This window comes from Ammospiza caudacuta, chromosome 4, assembly GCF_027887145.1.
Source record: "Ammospiza caudacuta isolate bAmmCau1 chromosome 4, bAmmCau1.pri, whole genome shotgun sequence".
Lineage (NCBI taxonomy): Eukaryota > Metazoa > Chordata > Aves > Passeriformes > Passerellidae > Ammospiza > Ammospiza caudacuta.
In genome coordinates, this window is record NC_080596.1 from 2,964,201 (window position 1) to 2,991,179 (window position 26,979).

At 35.1% G+C, this 26,979-nt stretch overlaps 1 protein-coding gene across 4 annotated transcripts in view; it reads left to right on the forward strand.

Moving 5' to 3' along the window:
• SPOCK3 (SPARC (osteonectin), cwcv and kazal like domains proteoglycan 3) overlaps nucleotides 1-26,833 on the forward strand; it is a 166,874-nt gene extending 140,041 nt beyond the window's left edge. For 3 of the 4 annotated variants that reach the window (XM_058803207.1, XM_058803211.1, XM_058803209.1), the window contains 5 exons: nucleotides 6,002-6,121; nucleotides 15,895-16,116; nucleotides 22,373-22,435; nucleotides 23,595-23,732; nucleotides 24,738-26,833. In XM_058803207.1, coding sequence (XP_058659190.1) covers nucleotides 6,002-6,121; nucleotides 15,895-16,116; nucleotides 22,373-22,435; nucleotides 23,595-23,732; nucleotides 24,738-24,907 — 713 coding nt within the window. In that variant the 3' untranslated portion in view covers nucleotides 24,908-26,833. Of the gene's footprint in view, nucleotides 1-6,001; nucleotides 6,122-15,894; nucleotides 16,117-22,372; nucleotides 22,436-23,594; nucleotides 23,733-24,138; nucleotides 24,295-24,737 lie in introns of those variants that run through there. The other variant, XM_058803208.1, reaches the window with a different exon arrangement.
• The last annotated feature ends 146 nt before the right edge of the window (nucleotides 26,834-26,979 follow it).

Below are 26,979 nucleotides of genomic sequence, written 5' to 3' on the forward strand. Positions count from 1 at the left end.
ATTAACTGTCATAGTTTTCTTCAATAGTAAAGTAAAAGTTTTTCTACCTCTCTTGGCCTTGCTTTAGGGAAGATAAAATAATTAAATTGGAATGATTCTTCCCTCTTGGTCCTCTCTGAAAGGTCTATAGGCAACTGTGCTCTTGTAATGAACAATTTTATGAGATTGACAGCAATGTTAGTGATTAAACATTCAAGAAAAACACATAAGCAAATGTTTAGAGTAAATACAAAGTGGTTTAAAGCATCAGATCACGATCTAAATATGAAAAAAGTAAATTGCTGCAATGCAGCCTCAGACCTGTTAGACTTCAGTGGGATCCAATATGATGTGAGATTCTTTTATGCCAAACACTTGCAGAGCAGATTGTAGTTAATTTCTGTTAAAGGGTGATTTTTCAGCCCACTGTTTAATTCTCCTGCCCTTCCATGGCAGAGAAAAGGTGCAAGCCAGTAGATAGGAGTGAGGAGCAATAATTGTCTATCACAACAGAAAGAAAGGTCCATCAGTCCCTTCCAGGTTCTGTGCATGGTTACCTGATGTAGTACACTTTTAAGGTCTTTTGTCAGGACAGAATATTTATGATTTCAGAAAATACCTCATTTGAAATGGTAAAATAATATATACATATTTTAAAATTTTCTTCATAAAGAGCATTATTCAGTGATCTTTTTACCTTTTGTCTACTATGTTTCAAGGGATTGTGTGTCAAATTGCAAGAAGTCTTTGCAGGTCTCTGTCAGTCATGATCTTGAAGGGAAGAAAATGTCCAGACTTTGTCCCAGAGCTGTGTAGTGCTTTCAGGAATCCTTAAAACTGAATTTTGAAAACTACCATACCTTTGGGTTATGGTTTCCTTAAAAGCTTTCACCACTAACACAGTTTTTAGTCTGTCCCTACTTGAGACTTCCTGTATCTTTTATTACACAAAATACTGGATTCAATTGAATATACAGAAATATTTGAAAATTATCTTGGAATATAGCATATTACAGTGGAACATCTCTTTGCTATCTTCTTTTGTTGTCTGTGTTCATAACTATGCAATTTACAGATTAATAATATCATTTTCACCCTCAGAAATGAATAGTTTGAAATAGCAGAGCACGATGAGAAATGATAGCCTACACTGAAGGTTAGCAGCAGTTAGTAAAGGAAGCCATATACATTGACTGTCCAGAAAATAAATTAGCAAATTCCACAACAGGTCTGTGATACTTCTGAGAGACTAAAGAATCAGTATTGTCTTACTTAATTGCAATGTCTTTGTAAGCCCACATATTTTAAGTTGAAGACAGTAACTTGGCACGTAAATTGTGTGTGTTGTGGTTACTAGTATTTTTCCTGCACTCAGAAGTCATTATTATACCAAAATGTGAAGTCTTTAAAAACTGTGAGGACACAAAAAGATCAGACTTATTTTATGAAAATGTAATTTATTGAAATCACTTTGAATTTTATGAAGCATTAATCATGTGCAGAATGTCTGTATGGAACATTAATTTGGGCGGTAAGAATAAGCAGCTGCAGCTCCCTGATATGGTATCTGCAGAATTTGTATTAATTATCTCATAACATAGACTAACCAAAGTAGAAAATTCATTATATTTAGTTAAATATTAAGGAAATCAGAATGCTTTTATTTGTTAATTTCAAGGTATTATCTTCCTAAAATCATTGGCCCTAGAGATAACAGATGGCTGATAAATATCAGCTTATAGAAATACAAATATATGCATGAATTTTTTCAGTTTAGAGCCTTTTTTAAAAAAAACCAAACCAGTTCTAACTGTATCTCCAGGATGGTAAAAAGATGACTGAAATGACTGTCCCATTCTTTAGTTACAGGTTTGGAGGGATTTTTGTCCTTCTGCCAAATATATTGGGTTTTGCTAGCACATTTCTTTTTGCCATATGTTACTCTTCCCATTTGTGACAGATGATGCAGAGCTAGAAGTGCTGCTCTGTATTGCAGGAATTGTAAGTCACTTGCATACAATTCTTAGACATTTAGAGTTAGCCACAAGGGTACTGGCCCTTACTCTGGAGGTGGCAATTTTCAGTCCAAGTAATCAGTTCCTCAGGGCTAAATTCCAAAAAGAACCTCTGCAGAATGCCAAGGTACTTGTAGAGTACTGTCACTGAGTAGTTACATGTCCTATAATGTTCCAGCTTACTATAGTAGGTAATGTCTTTAAAGCCATGCACATTCTGCACTGAGTTCTGATGGCAGTTTCATTTTCAGAAGAAGGTTTAAATGCCCATGCTAGAACAGGTGCTCAGCATTTCCTGTGCAGCCATATGATAGTACAGGTAATGCTGTCAAAGGGCTTTGGGCTGCATGAGCATCAGCTGTGGACAGCTCCTCATAATCCTGCTCGCAGCTGATTCAGAATTGCTGCTCTAACTAGGTTTCTGGGTGTCTAGCAGTCCTGGACTGATGGCTGCAATCCTCAAGTTACAGCACAGGAATTACTCTTACACTTTTCAGGGACAACAGTGTGGAGCTACAGAGCAGTTGATAGCAGTTCCTCTCAAAGAGGGGTTGTCTCTCAAACACTGAGGAACCCTCACATGGGTACTGTGATGGTCACAGGACACAAATGACTGGACAATGCCCTGAGCAGCTTGATGTGATTAGACCTACTTTTAGCAGAGAGTAAGAGTGAATTGCTTCTGGAGGTCCCTTTTAGCATATTTTATAAACATATTTATTCTGTGAATCAAACAATATCATATTGGGGTTTTTATTTCTATGCTTTTTAAAGTCATATGCAGTGATTCTAATATGTTGGAAAAGTTTGAGTAGCAGGAAGTCTTGCTTCAGCACACACTGACTGATCAGTTGCCCATCTCACGTGGAGTAATTACAAGGTGATTCTAAAACATGGTTGATGTGTACCCTGTTCTTCAAGTTTTCTAGATACTCTATATTTACTTACTGGTTATTTTATTGTATACATGAATTTGTGAGTATAGTTCTGCCTGATTGAATGAGATTGTATGTGCTGGAGAAAATCATCTGCATAGTGTGCAGAGTATTTCTTGCTTCTTTTTTTTTTTTCCCTAAATAATTTTTTTGATCTTTCACTTAGCAAAAGCTACTGTTTGATATAACAGTATTGCAGTGTGCTCATTATGCCCATGTCCATTCAATACTTACTAAGCTACAGGTAGTTTTTTCTGTGTCTGTGTTTACATAAAAAGGAAGCACTGTTAAAATAACTTACTTTCTCTTATGTCAGGAAGCTAAGACTGGTTTAAATATGTTAGGGAATTCAGCACATTATGCTAGTGCTAAAACACCTTCTGCATGTCTTTACAGCTTTCAGTAGCACTATTTTTACTTCATTAATTAACTTGAATTGAAAGGCCCTTAAAGAACTCAGGCTGATAGAGCATTTTCAAATATTTTACTTCCAGTCTGTAAAGTATATTCAAACGCCAACATAAATCATAACATTTACTGTATGTGAAAACAGACTGAACAGTTGGTTCCACCTAACATTTAAATAATATTTATCATGAAGTTATATTTGGATTAAGTACCTATAAATTTTCTGATACCTTCATTTTTTTGCATAGCCATAGCTGTTAATTTTAGAAGACAGCCTCATTGCTTGAAATGACAGCAGACTCCAGTAACCTTTGTGCTAGTGACTTGGTATTACCTTGTACTAATTCTCTTAATGGCTACTAAAATTGATTGTAATAGCAGGATTGCCTTGCATTGGCATTATACAAAAGCAGAATTACTTCTTGGCAGGTTCCTGAGTGGATTCATGTGATTTAATATGCATTTTTTGATTACTCTCTAACCTTCTACAGCCTTTACTGTCTGTCTTTCACCATTAAAGATTCATCTCCCAGTCTATCAGGTTAAATAATAGTCTGAATAGATCTGAATTACCTCATCTTGACCTATTTTAAATCAGTACAGACAAATTTGCACAATAATTTCACTACTCTGTATCTTTACAAGCTCATCACTGGGATGAAAAGTTCCTAAACATTTTTTAGTATGTATCAACTAATTAATATAATTTTTCATCATACAGGATTACCTCAACCAAGTATGTTTCAATGGCAAGTAGCATTCTGGTGAATGGATTTTTAGGTTGATCATCTCTGTTACAGCAAAGGAAGTTGAACATGAATTTGTTATCTCATTCCCGATTGGCTTGGCCCTGGCCAGCAGTGGCTCTGTCCTGGAGCCAGCTGCCCTTGGCTCTGCTGGACATGGAGGGAGCTTCTGGCAGCTTCTCACAGAAGCCAACCCTGCTACCAAACCTGGCCATAAAAACCAATATACAGCTGTAATGGAAGGAGAAATTAAAGAGGAGCAGAGAGTCCCAAGTTAACAGCTGATTCTTTGTGCTGACCTGTCCTCTGATTGCAAGAGTTGGTACAGGAAGGTGTCACCATAGCAAGCATAGAAATCCCACATGTTCAAATTACAATATGTAGTCTTGGATCAGAAAACCATTTTCATCTGGTTGTTGTAATACATTTTCTTACTACACATGCCTATTTATGATTATTTTTCCCCAGTTCCCTATAAATTATCAGAAAAGAAATAGTTCTGTTACACAATAGAGAAGCACAAAATACAATATTTATAAAAACATCAGTGCATAACATATGCAAATATATGGATGGATGAATTGTACTTTAGTCTTTCATTCTTTCATGGGTAGAATCAAAGTATCAAGAGGGACTTCAGTAAAGAATAAATAATCCTGTGCTTAGGTGCATGCAGGTATACAGGCATTGATAGTTGTTGACAAAATTATATGTTTCTATCTTTTTCCAAAATACAAGTAGGTTTTTCATAGTGTTGTGCAATTTAATGAAGTGCTAAAAAAGCTAAGTCACTAAATGTGTTGGATTGCTACACAATAAAAGTAAGCAAACTGGAGATTTTTTATGAAGAGTGTCACTGTGAAGCTCAGACAACTTAGGTATGAGCTCTTCAGGTTGTAGCGTATTTGGTTACTGGTAGACCTGGAAAGTGATCCCAATTTGGAAATGACAGCTATTGAGAATGGCAGTGGAATGTATTTTGTTACCTGAGCGGGGATACATTTTTTGTCTTTTCTGCTCTTGTCATCTTCCAAACACTGCTATTTCTTTTGTCTTCCCAAACAAACGGGAAGATGGAGTTCTGGGAGAGATATCTACTTGCTTCAAGCATGCCCTTTCTTTGTCTTGTCAGTGAATTAGCCTCTTGACTGCACATCTCTCTCTGACACCTGCTTCTGTTGGCCTCTTTGCAAACTGCCAGTACTTTACAGCTCTTCAGCCAGTCTGCTGCTAATCTGCTGCTCTTGGTGCTACAGATGCTCTCTTTGGTCTGGTGTGCTTTTTCTGCCTTTGCTATTTCTGGTCAAAGAATCCATCCTTTCCATCACCAAGTGGCTGTGGAGTTGCCTGTTTGTGCTCACAGGTTTGGCTTGTGAAACTCCCTTCCAAGTATATACTTCCAGCACATAGTTGAAACACTTTTGCTCCCAATCCTATTTCCTCTTTTTGTACCTCAGCATAGGAAAGCAGGCTGAGTGTTTATGATTATCTGCCTAAATTACTCCTCTGACCTCTTCTGGTAGGGCTTGGATTAGTATTGCCTTAATGATCATGGAAATGAGAAGACAAAAGACTGTCATGGGTCTCAGCCTCATCTGCAGTAAGGTGTGAAAATATCTGTGCTACAGCTGGTTATAGTAGTTTGCAAAGGAAGTTTTCTATTCCTTGGCATCTGTGATTTTATAATTCCTTTATACAGCAGGTATTTATTTCTCAGGACCTTCAATGGGTTCTGAAGGCATACCTAAGCAATGCAGCTGAATTAAATAAATTTTTAAAGCTGTGGAACGTACATGATTGTATTATTATGTGGGGTTGGAGTTTTGTGGGGTTAGGGGATTCTTTTTAGCATAATTTGAAAAGTTCAATTTATCACCCTGGAGAAAAACCTTAAACAACTCTGCATTTTGTTTTTCAGTGTGCAGTGACTTGGAATTCAGGGAAGTTGCAAACAGATTGAGAGACTGGTTTAAGGCACTTCATGAAAGTGGAATTCAGAATAAGAAGACTAGGATTGTTCAGAGGCCTGAAAGAAGCAGTAAGTGATTTCTGCTTGTCTTATTTGATGTTTTCTTTGATCCTTTTCTGTTCTTTTGTTTTTCCATTGCTAAGACCTGCCTTATTCTTGTGTGCTTTAGATAGACGTGTACAAAACTGTAACTTTGGGCTTTTCTGGAGTTGGTTTCCTATTTATGGCTTAGTACTAATACAAGATGTTCACTTCAGACTTTCAATATAATTTGACAGGACAGCTGTCATTCACAGTGCTTTAATTTGTGAATGCCATCAAATTAAAATAAATAAAATAAAGGAGCTTAAATTATGTGTGACCCATCTTTGCTAGTGGATGTCTATGTATGTACTGGTACTGAAAAACAGATGGAAAAGAAGTAAGTAAAAAGGAATTTTCAAGGTTATACTTGAAAATGGAAGAGACTCGGGAGTACTAATGAAATGGAAACAGTAGGGATATAATTTGTTTTTAACCCCCTCAAATATTTAAATATAGTTTTTTTTTGTTGTGGAAAGTAGTTACAATTTAAAATATAATCATCAAAGGGCTTATTTAGAAGAGCAGTTGAAGTGTGCATTAATAGCTTCAAAAGTAAAGTCCTACTGGGAGGGAAGGGAAATGCGATTTCATAAGCCAGAAAGCTCTAGCTTTTGTTACTAAGAAGGGCAAGCTATGAATTCTTCCAGAGTATGTTTCATAGAACTTGGCCACCACTGGCTTCTTACCTTACTTATTTTATGTTTAGCTTTTTAAATATTTGAGAAATTTTTTAGGTTTCGTTTGTTTCAATTTGTAGCATTACTTTTTCTTTTTTTTTTCCCAAGAAATCCATTAATTGCACTTAATTGGCAATGTCATTTCATTGTGTGATTTTTTTCATGCTAAGAAAATGTGAATAATTCTGTAAAACAGAATGAATTAAAGATGATTCTGTCTTATCTAGGAATGCTTTCTTTAACATTGAGAAAAATTGTTTCTGAGTACAGTGGGAATTCAGTAGTGCCACTTTTTATTGGTATTGAAAAAAATGACATTAAAACCTATATATTTCCAATTTACATTCTGACTGGTGCCCATAACCGGCATGTAATCTGCTTCTCATGCAGTAGTGAAAACAATAGAAATCAAATTTTGCAGCCCTTAAGTAAGAGTTTACTATTTTTTTTTTAGCTATACAGTATCTAATCATGTAGGTTAGTGCATTTTTGAAGGTAAACTACTGAATTATCATGTAGTGTCCTGTTTCTTGTTGAATGCTACTTTGAAATTTGGGCTGATAAAGTAGCAATTGTAGAGCTGTTAAGTATTATGTCCTGCATAAATAACAAATCAGTGTTTCAAGAAATTTGATTCCATATAATGCAAGAAAGTCAAGTTCATAATTAATGCTTTGAATACAATGAGATGTAGTGCAAACACAAAATTCCTCAAAGAGTGAAATTTTTCCTTTAGCTTTTTTCCCTTAAGCACACAGGTGGTTTTGATAAGACCTGCAATCTCTTCTTGAAACAGGCATTTGTTCCATGATGTGTATGTGGATATAATACAGTCATATTTGTTATGTCACCAGTTTGTTTGCAAATTTTTACTTTATAATGGCAAGCAAAGACTATATTTAGACTTAAGATCCAAGGTTTTAATATATGAGGCTAAAAATGCAAGAATCTTACAGATTTTTGGACACTCAATTTTGGAGGCCTTCAAAGTCATAAAATTCTCTCTTTTAGCATTGTACAGAATCTGCACATATTGTAGGAGGTACTTGAAATTTAGGGCACAATTCAGATTGCATGCTATTCTACCATTTTTAGAGAGATAGCATCAAGAGTTGATTTGGATGGCTAAAAATAGTTTTTGCAAGACTTTTTTTCATCAACAGGTGAAGGATTACAATATCTGTGGAAAATTGTGTTTCCTGTATATACTGACTTTAGGTTATGTGTCAGCATCATTCTGTCATAAATTTTTGACTTAGGTTTTTATCACAGTACCAGAATTTGGAATGTTGTACTAAGTATTAATTTATTACTGGTTCTAAATGGGATCCAAGTTTGATGATAGGCTTTGGGATGTTTATTTTCTTTTTCCTAAAATAAAACAAATGAAGTTTTACAAAATGATTACATGTGAGGCATTCAGTTTGTCCTATATTTTCTTCTTTTTCTTTTCAAAAAGAGATATTCAACAAATGCCTACATTGTTTTGCATTTGAACAGTAACTGTTCAGTGGGTGATGTTTCAGTACTGTGGTCAGTTACTCAAACTGGATATAGCTAATTGTGAAAAAATACTGGGTTTAAATATTAAACATCCTATTTGTGCAGTACTGACTCAATTTTATAAATAACCAATATTTACATGTAATAATTTATAATAATTTGACAGGCTACTGTGGGAAGGCAGTCCATCTGTAGACAGGAAGCAATTGAATGAGTGTATATTCAGTAGTAGGATTTTTTTCATTTGTAGATTTGGGAATGTATGAATTTATTTAAAACTGGTTTCACTAGTGCTGTATGTTTTTCCTGTTGTGTAAATTTCTGTACTTCAAAATTTCTCATTTAAGACAGCAAAATACCTACTGCATTTTATAAGAAATGAACACGTTTGTTGTTCAGAAGAAAATATTGTGTCACTATGTCCCTGTAAACACATGAAAAAACATGAACTATGACAACCATTTAACATGGTAATGTCCTTTCTAGTACCATTTTAAAATTCTTAAAACTGTTCTTGCAGAGCAAAATTCTCAAGTAACGTCCCTCAATGTCTGTTGCCAAAGTCATAGGAGGTCCAAGACATCAGGCCTGTTGGTATCTAAGTGTATCAGGGCATCCAGGCATATTGAAATCCTGGTGTGCCAGGGCTGTCCTGTCCCTGTTTTGGAGATGCCTGAAAGCTACAGCTACAATGAAACTTGCAAAGCACTTCTTATCATGTATAATGGCTTTACACTTAGCACGTGAGATTTGGTGGTCTGAGCAGAATACAGCTGCCACAGAAAGCCACCTGCATGCAACTTCCCCTTTCAGAGTCCCATCTAACAGATCCATGGAGTTGTTCATTATCCTTTGGGAGTTATAAATCTGTTTTGTGACCCTTCTCCCCTAGGCTTTCTTGTATTCTTATAATGAAGTTCCTTCCTCACTGAAAAACCATTCTGCATTCAAAGAAGCAGTTTGTGGCATCCTCTCTGGTTGTCTCTTTGTACTTAGGTTTTTTCATATCCCAATCACTCTGGTGGCATTTAGTATGGGATATATTAAAAGACTTGAGCACAGTCCTTCTGACCAAGGCAGATGTGGTGAAAGTTTGGAGTTGGTCTAGTTATTAAATTATCCCCTTTTGTTCCCTACAATCATTAATATACCTAAACAAACCAAACATTAGTGTTCTGCTAGAGCCATCAATATGCTGCTAAAAGGTTAAAAATGTCAGGTGCCTACATTGCTGTGTTTTTAGAAGAGTAAGATAATTTTGTCTTACTGACACTTTTTTCCAAAGCAGAATGTAATTGAGAGTAGAATGTTTCAAAAAATAATAGGGTATTATTTCCAAAATCTCTTTTGCGTTCAGATGTGGTCAAATTTAATATATCTGAAATTATCATTGATATAGATCCTACATATACACTTAAATCTTTTCCTCAGGCCACTTATGGTCTAAATAGATGAAAGGGGAAAAGCATATTTGACCTCCACACTACTGTAATACTCTCATTATTTTTCACTTGTGAGTCAGAATATGCAGAGTTAAAAGATCAAGTGACATTTTATGTAAGTGTTTAAAGTCTATTAGAATATTCATTCTATTTCTATATTAATTTTGTATGCTAAAACACAAAATTAGTGCATCATATGCAAAGCACAAACAATACAACAATACCATAGTCCCACAGATATTTCTGCTAACAGGCAGTCTGTTTCTGAAGAATACTTGTGCACCTTCTTGTGTTAGAATATGAAAAACCCGAGGCCAAAGGTAATAAATGGAGACTCTTTTTATGGTTTGGAAATAATATCATGATTTGAAGTCTAATACATTAATAATTTTGAAAATAACCTAAAAAATTGAGAATTCTGAAATAAAATTAATTTTAAGTGGATTTTCTGGAACTACTATAGGAAGATATTATTGCACTAAAATTATCAAATCTCTATACAAAATTTTGGGAGGAGAAGACTAGTTGTGTAAAGAAAAGTAAGTAAAATAAGCAACTTCCAATTTTTGCTTGAAGATTTTCATTTCGTTCTATCGTAAATTCCTTACTTATGAAGAGACAAACTGATAATGTGGAGTGATAAATTATATTTCCCTGATCCTCACTACCAAAGCATATTTGAAAACCATGAGGTGCAGATAGAACTCATAAGAACAGTAGGGTTTTCCTTACTCCTAGAGTAAGGAAGGAATTCCTAGAATTGTGGTTTTAAACAGTGTTTTGGTGTCTTCAAAACACTGATGGCTTGAGAATTTGTCTAATTCCTGAGATTATTTCAGGAAATGTTCCATAAAGCTGAACTCCAAAGTTGAACAGGCTGCCAACCTGAACCATAGTTCTAGCTTCTAGAAAGGAAAAGTCCTTCCAGTGAATTTCTGCATGTGTCAGGTTAGCTCATGCAAAGGCATCCTCAATGCAAGAGTCTGGAAGAAGAGATCCAGCCTAGAATTAATTCTGATCAGGAGTTTTAATGAATCCATCTCTACTTAAAATTAGGTCTCTAAGTAAACCACACAGTGTTGCTGACTGAAGTTGGTTTTGACTCAATCTTTTGTACTTAATTATCCTTATATACAGTGAAATGTGGGTCTTTATTACTTCATTTTGTTTTCAGTTATCTGCTTTCCTCTAACAGTAACTGCTTTCCTGTTAATAAAATGGTAAGTCTGGTGTCCCAAGTAACAAATTTCATCTGATCCATCAATCTATTAGGAAGCTGATAGTTTATAGGAATAGGATTCATGTTGCTTGCCCCCTCTCCCCACCTCCCCCTCCACGACTTCCATATAAAAGTCTTTAAAACACTTACTGGAAGAGACTTCAGAATGCAAAATTTCACGAGGGCACTGCAGTTGTGCTTTATTTTTTTCCCTTGTACCTTTTGCTGTGACATCAGAGTTGGTGTTTCTAGGTTTATCAAAATACCTTTGGTACCTTCCCCAGGTTCCCCAGGGCCGGGAGTTGGTCTTCGGTGATTGTTATGCGTCCCTTCCAACTCAGGATATTCTGGGATTCTGTGTCCTGCCCTAACCTGGGCTCTGCTCGTGTCTGTGTAACCACAGTCAGCAGGAATGTTTTGCAGCCTGAGACAGGGGACACAATTGTGCCTGATTCTGTCTCCTGGCTCCTGTGGAGCCTGATGAGGCTCACCAAGATCACCACTTTTGTGATCAAATACAAAAGCTTTCACCGCTGCTTTGTCCTCTTTATTTTAATCTTTCCTGCTCTGCTCTGTCCTGATTGCATTAGGAAGGGAAACCTTTTCCCAGCTTGTGCACAGTAGGTCTCAGCTGTGAGATGCTGTTCACTGAAGGTTTTCTACTAACCACAATATTACAAAAATCCATTACAAAAGAAAACCTTCTTGCTATGCAGCTTGCAGACTGAACAGGTAAAATGGATGGTCTAGATGTCAGCCAGGAGTCTGGCAAAGAGTGCATGTGTGTTTATTCACGTGTGATTTGCCAGAGACTTTTATTGCTTCAGACAGCACACTGGTATTGGAAAAAACATGTGCATTTCTTGGCATGTTAGATAAACAATTTGTATATAATGCAGTATATGAGCCCTGTGAGTATATGCTGTTCTGATTTCCACATGGTTTCAGAAGCTGTCTTCCTCAATGTACACATTGCTTACATGCTTAATAAGCAGGCAAGCAACAGTTTTGTCTTGGAAAGCTGATAAGAGTTGAAATTCTCCCCAGAGAAATAACCAGAAAGAGGAGCATTTCTGTTAGTTCCTTTTGAGCATATGTTTTGAATGCCCAGTATGTAAGCCATGGAGAATGGTAATATTTCGTAATAATTTTTTCCCTTGGAATTGTTTTTACCAGGAAAAGAGCATGAGCTGGTACTTCATATTTTTTAGATAGTGTTCAGAAATAGCTGCATAAAAGTTCACTTCATTATGGTATATGGAAATAGATTTTGAGTAAGTGGGTAAAATGAAAGAGAAAAACATCTTTCATAATTGAGTCATCTGAGCAGCAGTTTTTGCCCTCCTCGGCATAATGTCCTGCTACTTAATCATCAAGAATAAATTACTATCATTCAATTATAGTAACTATTCCTTAGTTTCTGCTTATTGCTTTGTGTTAAAACTGTGAAAAATTAAATCTGTAAAACCAGAATTCTAGTTGGTGTTCCAAGTGATAATATACTCAGTATGTGATTTGGGCAATGATTTCCTAGGTCTAGGTCACTGGGTGATTTTTTCATTCTTAGTTCTCTATCAGCTGATGCCTTCACATGTCAAACCATTTTAGCAGATATTAAACTCTAGATATGAACTTCAAGGCTTTTCTGACTCTTTTCCCCAAGTATATCACCTTCAAGATGTATTATTTTATCAATATTATAATAGAGGAAGCAAGTCATTGTTGAGAGAAAGTACTTCTGATAATTTTAAGTTTGGACAGCTCAGTAAAAGCTCTTTTAAAATGAGCCAAGAATTTTACCACAATAATCTCTAAAAGAGTTGGTAATGTGTATATAGACCTGAAGTGATGATCTTTTTGTAGTGTAGCAGCTCTGGAAGAGGAGGAGTGCTCCATTTTATATCAAACAAATATCTCTATATGCTTCTATCTCTATCAACACCTGACTGATTCACCTCTGAAATACTTGAGCCATTTTTATTTATTTGTTTGAGCAAAACTAATATTTTACCTAGATTTCAGACATTTCTCTATTGCAGTGACTGATGGTTGTGATAGACTTTGGCTTGATGAAACAAGACCGATGAAAACTAAGAAGAAATGTGATTTTTCTCTATTTACAACACTAAAATTGTGTATACTAGACCAGAGGAAGAACAAAAAACTAGAAATAACAACAAACATACGTGGACTGTAAATGAGAATACAAACTATTTCAGAGTTGAACTCTAACAAAAGAAATATAAATAACTTTCAAGATAAAACATAATCAGTTTTAGAAATTATTAAATCATACAGTTATTTAGTAGAAAGTTAGACACCATGATCCACAGTACTTTTTTCCTCCTCTATCTGATGCTATTTAGCAGATAGGCTATGAGAGTTTTAATAAATGTAAGCTTTTCTTACATAAAGTGTTATTGTTGGAAGTAGTTTTATTAGTTCTCGTGTACCAAAATAATATATTCCTATCTTCTAGGAAGAGCATGTCATGAATATCAGACTTCATACTCTGTATTTAAATAATCAGCTGTGGTTATGTTGAACTTTGACAGGATTTATTGAAAATATTAGAACATAATAACACTTTTCTGGTGCTATCTTGTTGGTATCAGTGATCTGTAATAAAATGATCTGCATTTTAATTATATTGCTGACTCCAATGCAAATTTTTTAATTTCAAGCTTTGTCCTTAATTGTGGAACATATAATAGAGAAGATGCTGGTGGGACATCACTTTTTAAAAAATCTAAAAGCTATATAGGAAGAAGTGAGAAAAAAATTGAGGAATGAAAGCAGAGGATGAGCTCCAGTCACAGGCTAATGATAGTTAAGGAAATCAAGAAAAAGAGAAAAAAATCTTATGCAGTTGTACAATATTGTTCCAACCTTAATCTAGTGGTGTGTACACCTTTGACATGTTCGATTCTTCAGATAAATTTATTTCTTCTTAGAGGAGAATTTGAAACTGACTGAAGAGCTGGACTCAGTGATCCTTGTGTGTCCCTTCCAACTCAGCTTATTCTGTAAAATAAGCAGATGTTTGGAAGGTGTCTGCTTTTTCTTAGTATAGTTTATTAAAAACATAAAACTGTCTTCTAGTATCCTAAAATACAAATACTAACACTGTGAGCTTTGCTAGCATGAACCACAAATGCTAATTTAAAAATATTTTGTCCCAAGCTGGGAAGTGATACCTCTTTGAATAAACTGGAATTTCCACATGCAGAGGAATTATCTTCAATTGCTTTGGCCCACAAAGTCTGTCCTTAAATACACCTTTAAAGTGGCTTTTATCCTAAATTTCCTTGTAGTTGGCATCTTACTAATTAAAATCATAGTTGCTCTATTTGTTATTGGGTATGTTTTTAAATTTTGTTAAATTCATGAAAACTTCATAAATAGCAAATGGCTCACTTAAGTTTTTTTGCTTTTTTTTTTGTCTTCTTTCTATCAAACAAAAATCATAATTAATGCAACAGATCAGGGAACTAGAAAAAGTGAGGTCACCCTAATGAAAAATCATAGTTAATTTAGAATTTCTAGGGAAGGGATTTTTTGTGTTTGTCTGACTTGCACAGGGAGTTTTGATGCTATCAACTTTCTTTTCCTTTCTGAAATGGTCATTCTACAACAGAATAGGCATTTCCACATATAGATAGATATATATGTAAAAGGACATACTGGATTAAACCTGTTTAGCAGTATAGAAGCACTTTTCTGATTTCTTTACTGTTGTCAGAACAAAAAAGGCGGGCAGGCTTGATTTTCAACAGCAGTAGAAATTGGGAATTCCTGTGGGCTCTCATGTCAACTTTTCTATATCCATATCTACCAATCGAATTTTTCAGTGCTCAGTTTTGACTTAAAAGTTTTGAGAAGAATGATGTTTAGTAGCACTAAATCTTGCTCTGTATTAGGGTGTGTAGTCAACTGCCTGGCCACATCATGCTGTGGCATGGCCCACAGCACACGAAGCAGAAAAAGTGTGTGTTTGTACCATCTGCAGCTCACAGCTTCGACACAGGCAAGAGGCCTGGTGGTTTCTGCATTTCCCTTTCATGTCCATAGGCAAGTCTGCATGTACTTTAAAGTTTATGCAGAAAACATGAATGGGAGGTGTGAGGCTACAGGAATAATTGATTCACCCTGTTCCATTTGGCCATTTTTCCAAGCAGTGTTTTAGGAAGGTGCAAGCTGTATAGGTAAGTATGATACTAGCAGCTGGCTGCTGTTAGCAGTCATCTTTTGCATGGCCTCCTCCAAAACAGAAGGTACACCATGTAAAGATAAAATACAATTTTCAAAATGCAATTGCTGACACTATCATGTTCCTTTTTCATAGATTTAAATGTATGGTATCAGGACAAAGAAAAAAAAATAAATAAATAAACCACAAGCAGGGACTCCAACAAGTTACCTGGAATTTATTCTCTTCTTAGTTCTGTAAACTTTGCAAACCACTTAATTTTCATTCTCCTGATTTGTAGTATTACTTAAATTCCTGATCAGTATTTTTTTCCAGGAAATCATTATCTGTCATTTATTACTGTACATAATGTGCGTGCTAAATATATAACATTTGACGTGAAAACTCATATTTCTAAATGTTTTGAGTCTGACTGTAGCAGATTTGACTCTTTTTAGCAGATTAATTTACTGACTTTAAAAGTGAATCTGACATATAATTTCTATGTGCATTTCAATAGCATATACTGTTTGTGGCATCTATGTACCACCAGAGCTGTTTCCATGATGCAGCATTCTTTTGTGGTGGCTGCAGCAGTTTTCATCCTATATAATTTAAAATTATTTCCTTCTATATAATTAATTATTTCCTCCTATATAATATAAAATAAACAGCTGCTCCAGCTTTCCTCCTGTATAATTTTTGATTATTTTTGTTTTGTCTCTTAGGATTTGATACCAGCATTTTGCCAATTTGCAAAGACTCCCTGGGCTGGATGTTTAATAGGCTTGATACGAACTATGACCTGTTGTTGGACCAGTCAGAACTTGGAAGCATTTACCTTGACAAGAACGAGCTGTGCACCAGGGCATTCTTCAATTCTTGTGACACATACAAAGACAGTTTGATATCTAACAATGAGTGGTGCTACTGCTTCCAAAGACAGCAAGGTAAGAGATGAGATCAACCTGCATATGTGTATGTCTGACCTTTTTGTTGGGCTTTATCTTTTTTTTAACATACTAAGAAGATTACTGTGAACTACAAGCCCTTAAATGCTGTGCAATGAATTTGTTTCAAGGTTTGTGACATATGGTGAATACCTCAAATGAAATAAAAAAACCCCCAAACAAAGTAGCCAAATGACTCAAGCTAAATAGAAAGGCTTGCTAGAAATTCAAGGATTCTAAATAAAGTGTAACACTGCCACTAATGCTTTTATAGCTATGTTGTTCCTCATGCCCAAAATTTAGTATGGATATGGAGGGAAAGAGGTGAAAATAAAGAACAGTTTACTGAAATTATTTCTTTCCCGGTCTACTTTGCCTACGTTATAAAATAAACTTTTTTATTACTAATGTAGGGTATCTTAATGTTTGGTGAGCCTAATAAAATAGCTGAATGAACATTATGGATAAAGTTATTTCCAGTCATTTACACCTAAAACCAGTTGGTTTTTATTGCCTAATCAAATCTCTTGTTAATGTCCTGATGTGATTTTGGTTAGACAAATAAACACAACCTACAGGCATTATTTTCCTGAGGAATATATAACAATTTTAGATATAGATATATAGTCAAGCTAGTTGTAATGTATCAAGGAATTCACTCATTGAATATTGTCTGCAATTGGTCAGAATAACCCCTGCATTTTCCTTACTAACATGAGGGAGTTTTTCTAAAGGATAAGCAGCAACTAAGCTTCAAATTACTACTGCTGATAGAGGAGATAAAACTGATTTGGTGGAAAGTTTGCTAAGCTAATTCAGCCTTTTTGAAAGTTTTAGTATCAGTTTTTAATTCTCACTTGTACCCTTAAAACTCTCATGATAAATTCACATTAGCATTCAACACTTACGATTTTGTTCTGATTTCTGTGGAAATAAAGGTTTTCATCATGCTACATCTGCCCGTTGTAAATCTAAGTAAAAATAAAGCTGTACTTCTGTAGATAAGCACTAAATAGCAGATATCTTTTCTTTGGTAACTTTCTTATTAAAAGGTTAACATTTAAACTTTCAAACAGGTGTTTCAAAACACATTATTGTTTTATAATAATTTTTGTGTGATGTTTTATAAGCATGTATGTACTTGCTGCCAACACTAGCAAATTAACAATAACCCATCCCAGAAGTAATGTAGCTCCTAAAGAGCCTAACATTTTGTTCATTTGTCTATAAGATAAAAATAAAAAAACCCACCACAATAATTTGGTCAGTGTACTGTTAGAACCTGAGGATGGTATTGTAAAGACTGATCTAAACACTAAGGAATTTTATTAGTGGTACCCCAACAGATCCATCTTTCAGTGACACTGATTCTTCATATTGCAGAAGCCAACATTATCAAGCTTTTCTTCCCCTTTTTTACCAATTTCCCCACTGTCTTGATAATGTGTTGACATAAGGTGCTGATTTCAAACAGATTAGATAGTCTTTGATACCACAGTATGTTTGAGTATATAGTAAAAAAGACATCTAAAAATTGTATATGAAGTGAAATCTGACTTTCAGCAACACTTGCACAATAAACATGCACTTCATCCTTCAAAATTAACTGTCATCAAAATCTGTATTCTCCATTTTTTGATCTAAGGAGAAAAAAAAATCTTCTTCTTTTGTCATGTCTTATTTTGTCATGTCTTATAGCTGTTGCACAGCTGTCTCAGTCCTGCTTCCCGTGTGTATTAGTGACCCATTGAATTCTCTAATTGGCATTGTTATGCTGAACTGTGGAATATGTTCATGTCTGGTTATGTTTTACTTGATGGAATGATCTAAATAAGGCCTTTAACTAGGCCTTTGCTATTAATAGCAAGGAGATGGAAAAGCTGAGAAATTCAGCAGCTTCTTCTGATGTTTATTAAAATAAGCTGATATTAACAGAATGATTCAAGCCATGTAGAGCAGTTCTCTGTATTCATTGAGCTTAGTGCTTTCTGGGCAGATCAGTGGTTTTACAGTACTCTTCTTGATTAATGTTGTTCTAAAGAGAATACAAAATTTAGTCAACCATATGTATCATACTGGGATAGCAATTTCATTGTGCTTTTTAAAAGTACATAGTGTTAGCTTGAGTCATTACCTGAGAAGTCCTGTGGTCTTTGATCTTAGTTTTACCATGCAAGACTGTCAGCATTAGACAAATCCTTGAAACTCTTCATTCTTTCTGTCTGCTTGATTTACACTACACTAGATCTATTACTGAACATTGCTAACAACTCCTAGTCATTATAGGCAACTTTTTTATGAATCTTGAAGTCATATCTTTCTTGTGGAGATGATGATCTTCCTGTAGTAGTTCTCTCACTTGGACTAACAGTTAAACACTTAGGTATAGTCCAGGGATGCTTATTGAATTTTCTCTTGCCCTTACTCTGCCTTAAATGTAGTTTAGTATTTCTGAGGTATATCCAAGGCATTAAAATGCATTTCTGCAATGCATCAAAATCTGCACTGTGCCAGTGTTCTTTGTAAGTCTTTTTGTATGCTTTGATCACTGTGGCCCTCTATTTTCAACAATCCATGCAAGTGTTTCAGCACCCATCTTCAGAACTTACTTCCTTAGTTGTTCAATGCTAATGTGACACTTCAGTGCTTACTTAAATGCTGAAATGCTGAGGCCCTTGCAATGGTGGCCTTTTTATGGGCTGAATTTTTTTCTGCCAATAATTGACTGACTACTGCAGCCTTGTTTTGTGGCATCGCTGATTCGGAGTAGGAGAGTAGCCAAATTTGCTGAGAGTTTTAATGCTTAGAAGCAAAGTATTTGTTTACTGTAGGCCTCTGCATGGATCCAGCACTTCTCTAGGTGTGTTTTCTTAGAGGCCCTTCTGTCTGCCATACCTGGAAGACATCTTTGTCACTTCAAAAACAGTCCCTCTTATAGAAGACTGATAATTATTATGATTTGTATTTGGCAGTCTTAAGATTGCAAGGACTTCAAATATATTTATTGATAGTTAGAAATGAAGATGTAACATGCTTTTATCAAGATAAATGCTGATCATGAGATCCCCCTGGCAGGCTTCTTGAACTGTAGTATTGATGTTTCAGATCCCTGAAGTACAAACCTCAGATGTCCAAAAATTATAATGCTTGATACCAAGTACAGACAAGGTGTCACTGCAGCCTTACCTGCAGTAGACCATAATCCAGAACTTAGGGGCTCTGCCAAACATTATCTACTTGATTGGTGAAAAATCACTGTTTTGTTCTTGAGTAAGAAGGAGAATCTCTGCAAGTTGGAGGCTCACTGTGTGAGTAATAGCTCCTTGAGACCTATCTGTTAAAAATAATGTTCAAACCTACCGGTTTGACTCCAGTTGATCTGTTAATGTGCTATTTTGGTAAATCAAAGCTTAATTGTGCTAGCCTTGAAGCACTTCTTGACATGACTGGATACTGGTGTCTGATGGGCCGGCATTAGCAGTGTTGGATACTCTGGTGTGCAGCAGTGCTCTGAGCACTGACAAACTGTGAATGGCTGGTGCTGTGTGGGTCATGATTCACTCCTCACCGTGCACTGGTGTTATCAGAAGGACAATTCCTGCCACATCTGTGAAAGTAGATTAAGGATGAAGATGATTAGATACCTTATTTGTGTTCAGATTTTCGGACAAACTAATGTCAGGTTCATTGCTATTTCAAGAGAAACTACAACCCTGATTTTTGTACAGGATTCTTTTCCTCCCTGAAAATAACTGTTTGGCTCAAGGAGTTGTCCGGTGATTGCTTTTTTGTAAAAATAATTTCAGAAATCTTAAAAAAAAACTTTGCAAACTTAGGAGCTAACCTGCAAATAAAGAGGGAGGCATTATGATTTGAGAAGATAGGAAAAAGAATGTGCTGTAAGCCAAAAGGGATTGGTTGAAATTCTAGCCTGCCATTCTCTTTGACAGTTTTAAGCACCAGAGTGATTTTAGTATTGTTAAGAGTTTTTGCTGCTTTTGCCCTAAGAAGCAAAGCTTAAGTTTGAATCTTGAAGACTTCTGAGAAGAGTGTTTTGGGTAAGTAACTTCCTCATGTTGCCTTGTTACCTCTTGGTTAATGGTATTCCTTTTTGTAATTGTGCCACCAAAGATTTATAGCTATAAGATTTTTTTTTCTTTAGGCATCATCCATAATTTTTACATTTCCACATGTTAGTGCTCAAATATGCATATGTATGTTTCTAATTTAGGATTTTTTTCATGGATAAAAATGTATGTATTCTTCCTATTTGACTAGTTCTTCTTCGTCAGCATATTTCCCATCTCTTTTGTAGGAAAGGAGAGAATAGAATAGAATAGTTCTGTGACATTACCCAACCATTAACATAACCCTGCCAAATCCACCCCGTTCCTAGATCCTTATAACCTGTAATATTTGTATGATAAATTACTGTAATTTATTTGATTAATGGTAGTAGAAAATACCTTTAGTTTAAGAGATAATCAGTCCTCAGAATGTTATAGCATTAAGACTTGAAATTGTCAAATATTGGGAAAGACAGAAACTTTAGTTTTGAAAGGTAAGGAAACTGTGATCATGATCATCCTCAAAGTATTTCCTACAATGCAAAAATAAAATGTCATTTAGCCTCATAAAGTAATCAAAGACCGAATTATTAAAATGCAATGCCCACCCAGAGATGTCAAATCTCAGTGATTTTTCAAGAGCACACAGAGAAATTGGTTCATTGTCTGGAAAGACAACTCCTAAAATTTCTTCTGGCATTAAGACTTCTGTTGACAGTGCTCTGAAAGTGGAGCCTACCCTTAAGGCCTTCACTCTAAAAAGAATCATTACAAATTTTGTGTGAAAAGCCAGGCCCACCAGAGTTGAGGCCAATGGAGACATTTATGAGCTTCTTTAAATGTAATGCATATATAAATGTTATTTAAAATGTAAAAACAAGAGAAATGAACATCCTGCTGCCAGTAAGGGACTATTATTGTATACTAGTTTTTATTTACACTGTTAGATAATAGCAAAGGTATGTTGGAATAATTAGGTTGTGCCAGCCAAGAGGCTGTGTGTTCACCAGAGCTCTATTTTTGATCTCCACTTTATCTGGGCCTTTGTCAGCAGAGTGCCCTACAGAGTGACTGAGTTCTGGTCCTACCTGTGCTCTGCATCAATGGGCTGGGCCAGTCTTACTCATTTTAAGCCAGCTCAGAACACCTTTTTCTATTTGCATGGAGAAAAAGGGATCCTTGAGTTAAGCACATGGCAAAGATGTATTATAAATGATCAGAGTCTGCTAAAATGGAAAATGCTTTTAATATTCATGCAATGTAAGATTTTGTCTGGGAATGGTGCAGGCTAAAGACACCTGTGAGTAAACTCAGTAATTTTATTGCTGGTTCAGAATGAGAAATGCCTGGTTCTAATAATGGTCTAATGTGGTATGCAGTGCCAGTGTTCAGAGATTAATTAGTGCTTTGCTGTCTTTCATTCTTTCACTTACTGAACAGTGATGTAAACACATTCACATCTCATTTTCTTCCCATTCATGGCGCATAATGTGACTTTCTTTTATGGACAGTAAAAAATCAAATTATTCAGAAATAGAATTCAGTATTTCCAATATTCAGCTGTAGCTGAATAATGAAAAACTGAATTTTAATACATATTCTGTTTCTCAGAGCCATCTAAAGTTTGGCCTCCATTTTTAAGTTAATTTGCTGCACATGGGGCTTTGTACCTATGGGATCCAGTCTTACATTGTTGCCAGAGAATCGTTGAATTTTGCAGACTTCAGTGAAGAAAAAGATTTTATTTTCTTAGTGTAGTATGTCAAATACAAAATTGGAACATGAATTCTAAAAAGGACAAAAGGGAGGAAATTAAAAGAGCTGTTCTGTGTTTAGCTAATACATGAGGCAAGCTTCACAGTTGCAGAGATTTTTATAGAGCAGTAAAGTAGGGTGTGATAGAGTTACTATTTTGGTCTAGCATTCCCCAGTCCTCCAGACTAGTGACTAGATGCTCACTTGGGGATGAGTTAACTATGAATGGTGTTCTGCACATATCCATGGTGGTGCACAGATTCATAATTCTGAAACTGTAGCAAGCTGTGGTAATTCTTTTCTTTCAGATGTGTGTGTTCCATAAGATCAGTAGTTAGAGTGACCTTACAACATAGCAAACTGTGAAAACGTAGTCATGTGCTTTCTGTCCTCAATACTGTGTAACCTGTTTAACCTTTTTTATGTCCTTCCAGATCCACCTTGCCAGACAGAACTCAGTAACATTCAGAAGCAGCAAGGAGGAAAGAAGCTCCTAGGTGAGCCATAGATCATTCTTTTGAAGGTTTTATTACTTACATAAATAACCCTAGTTAAACAGCAACACAAAATCAATATTAATCCAATGAAGATGGACCACAGTAAATCTCAGCAGCAAAATTTATGAAATTTTTGGAAGCTATTAAACTTGGTTTTATTACGTTACCTAGCAAAAGCTCTTACTTCTGTTTTATTACCCTGATAGAAGGTACATTTTTACAGTACAGAGGGGACAGCACAAGGTACTCCTAAAGTAGTATTTCTGCTGATCCTTTAACTGTAATAGTCTGTAAGTAGTTGAAATCTTTGTTGTGAATCAGTTTATACTGCATCAATATTTCTGAAGTGTAAAGTCTTCATTTACCACTAGCCACTGTGTGAAAGCTCTGTAAAACAAAAGGCTTGACCTGAAGCAGCCAAAACTGTATTTCTCATAAGGATGGTTTCTAACAAGAACTATACGCTTAAAATGCTTCCATATGAATATTTTGTTGATTGTGGTCTCCACTTGGTCCAAGTGATAAATAGTGGATTATTCAGCTGTAGGCAAGTCATTGCCTCACAAAATAAGCCCCTCTTGTACATATAAATGCAAATTTAGTATTAATTTTTACAGGGTTTTTTTGTGTTATGTTCTGCTGCATTTGTCTTCTGTGGTGGAATAATTAAATATTAGTGTGTGGTGGTTTGTAAAATACATATTAAACACAAATAACTCCTTGTAGTAGATAGTTTGTTAGTCATGAAGTCTGGCCCTTACTATCCAGACTTGTTTGTACTCCACAGATATAGAACTTCCCAGTCAGGAACAGGTCCTACACTTGAGCCTTTTCACCAGTGAAAATCTGGACTGAGATATTCAGGGAGTAAAAAATATGTATTACAGGATCAACAAGAAAATTAAAGGAATATTGCTCACTTTATGTCGTGAAATCAGTCCAAGACTGATACGTGATATTTACCCTCCCACATTTGATCCATTCAGTCACTTTGAGTCAGCTGAATTTAGTACTAAAGCAGTCACTGCAGAGTCTGAAATGCTGAAACAGGAAAACCCAGTAGCTTTCTGCTATAATTGTGACAGTGGCCAAGACATGGACTTCAATATACTTATTCAACATATATATCTATATCTATCTGTATCTATCTATCTTTCAGGGCAGTACATCCCCTTCTGTGATGAGGATGGGTACTACAAGCCAAGTCAGTGCCATGGGAGCCTAGGGCAGTGCTGGTGTGTGGACAGATACGGCAATGAGGTGTCAGGATCCAGAACAAACGGCGCAGCGGAATGTGGTAAGTCAAGAGCCACATGGGATGTTTGGTTTAGAAGTGTTAGTCCCTTTGATTGTCAGCCAGGTTAAATTTCTTCTGTGAAAAGTGTGGGACCCAACTACATGGAATTTGATACAAAACCCAAAAAATTACAATTAGTTACTGTTATTGCATTATTTTTTGGAACTCCTGTCACTGTGTCAGCTATTAATAGACCCCTTTCACGTGCTTGGCATAGTGTGTATAAACCCAGGACAAATTAATTTTCTAGAGCAGTATTAGATAAGTCCCATAATGTTTCATTAAATTCCTTTGGGTAATCAGCATGCAAGTGAATTCAATTTGATTTTTTTTCAGTTTATATTTGAGGGAATTGCCAAACGTTTTTAGCACACTAAATCTTCCCTTATTTTTCCCTTCCCTACAGCATTGTGCAGCTTCTTCCAAGAATTCCCATGTCACCTTTATTTGATGTCCCAGATATAAAAGATGAAAAAAAAGTATTTTTCCTTTTTATTTAAAAAAAGTCTTTTATGACTCCTTTTCACTTTTTCTCCAACAAAAGAACATAGCCTGAAGCAGAGAGTAAATTGTACACAGTATTTGAGGTACAAGCTCAGTCCTATTGTCCATCTTATCCAGGATCATTTCTAGATAAATGGACAGTTTGGTATAATTCAAGATGATATGTAAGAAGTGAGAAATAGTCAGGGTATATTATCAGTGGTCCTTATTTCCATCTGTGAGTTGGACTTAAATTTTTTAAATTGTTCCTAGCACTCATTACAGTTCTACAAATCCATAACATTTGTCTCCTTTTGTTAACACTGAGAAATTAATTCAGTATTGAGGTAGATTTTTATGACAAAAGAATATTCATATTATTTATATTTTATTTTTATGTAGCACGCTGTAGTTGTCCTGAAAGTAAATATTCTGATGTACCTTTTGTATGATTATGTAAAATATACTATAAATATGTGGGGTATCTTGTGAGTCCTTTCTATAACTATCATACCTTTTTAGCTATCGATTTAGAGACTTCAGGGGATTTTGCCTCTGGTGATTTCCATGAATGGACGGACGATGAAGATGATGAAGATGAAATAATGAACGATGAAGATGAAATTGAAGATGATGATGAAGATGAAGGGGATGATGATGATGACGACGATGATCATGATGGATATATTTGATAATATTAGGAGGTCCCTATGTTGTACCTTTCTAAATTTCACAAGATGATATTTCATAAAATCCCTTTGCTCTCCAAGATCAAAAGGGTTCTAACAAATGTGTATATTTTGTATGATTATTTCAAACATTGCAGCTGGAGTCATAGACTTCTTTTGTTTAAATAAGAATAATTATATCATGTGCTTTTGAGTTTTTAAATTCTGTTGCGCTGAAGAAAACACATTGGAATTCTAGCCTGAAGAAAAAAATGTTATGTGCTACTGAAAATATATATATGTGCAAAACACACTAAAAAGCCAACCAGTCTCTTCAAAATTCTGCTGAGAAAATATTTGCCCTTATTTGGAACTGTGCATGTCCTCCTCAGAATGTATACTGTGACTTATCTTCAGTTCTGTCAGTGTTTTAGGCCCTGCAAATGTCCATTTAATGAATCAGAAATGTATTGCAGTAGAAAAACATTGGTGCACAAGTAGCATCTCAACCAGCCTTTAATTAACCAAAGGCATGGAGAAAAATCAGAAGGGAAAACTGTAGCAAAGTCCTACTTTGCATTTGTAGTTATGTTTTTTATTAGGAAATGACTATATTATTGAAAGGATTTTTCAAAAGCGGTAGCATGGACAAGCACCAGTTCTGGAATTCTAAAATTTTCTTGTTGTTCCTTTTTTTTGGTTCCATGTCAAGGTCATATAAGCTTTATCATTATTTACTTAATCATTGCTTCACCCTTTGTGGTTTCTATGTATTTCTCTCTAATCAGACTAGCATAAAATATTTACATTGGGAAAAAGATTTGCTTAAAGTTTATTACCTTTATACATTACTGTATTTCAGAGTATTGTCACTTGCCCCAAGCTAGTTTTTAATAAATGTATTATGATGCTTTTTATTTTCTTATTTTGGGAAATAGTTTTGCTCTTTTTCTTGATTCATGTTGTTTTCTGTTACTAGTGCAGAAACTTATAGAACGTATTGTAAAGGTGCCTTGCAAAATAGAACTAGAAAGGTTTTAGCATGCATACCAGTATAGGATGTTAGGCAATAGCTAAGCACACCCAATTACCAAATTAATACCAGTATAGGTACTGCTGCTGGAATGAAGAAAATGGATTATTTTAATTTTTTTTCCTATTATTATGTAATTACCATGTGGTCTAGATTATACTTATTGTGTAGAGTAGCACTCAAGATTTGACTGTAGAGAAAATTACTTTAATCACTGTATTTACGTTAGCATGTTAATTAATTGTGTAGACATTTTGGGACTCCACCATCTTCATTCATATCCTGTTTCCTTCTGCCCACAATAAAATTGACATGACCTGTATAATGTATTACTGCAGGTTGTATAATTTAAAAATAAGTCACTGATTTCCCATCATTAATAAAAGGAAAATCAGATTCTTATTTGAATTAATTTCTACACGGTAAATACTAAATCTAATGTTTATCTTATGTAATATTAAAAAGTATAATGCATTTTCTTTTTTACTGTTTCTGTATAGTTTGCAAAATAAAAACTCTTGTAACCAACCTTTGGCCAGCATAGCCCATCATTTTGACTTTTTACATAGTCTGAAATGTAGAATTGGAAAGAATTCATGTTTCAGATACATTTTACCTATTAAAATATGTATTTATTTGAATAAAGCCATTAATGTTTTATTTTCATTTAAAATATTTGAATAAGGCAAAACACATAGGGAGCTTCTGATTTTCTGTAATTTCCCTGATTTTTCTATAGCTTTGTTGTGTACTTTTATGACATTGTCTTCGTTTCATAGTAAAGAAAGAAAGACTTCTTCTCAAGCTTGGTCATAATTTGTGAGGCATAGTTGTATTATTTTCTTAAATAAAGACAGTTAAGAGTTTACCATTCTGATAGTGAGATTTTTTCAGAGAACAGTTTCTTATGACTGAAATTCACTGATATATAAACTGATTTTAAATAAAGAAGCTAAAAAAAAAGTGTTGTCATTATTGGCTGATGCAGTAAGTACTGTTGTGGGGAATTTTTTTGCATGTGACAAGTGGTTATTAGATGACAAACTGAAAATGAATTTCATTA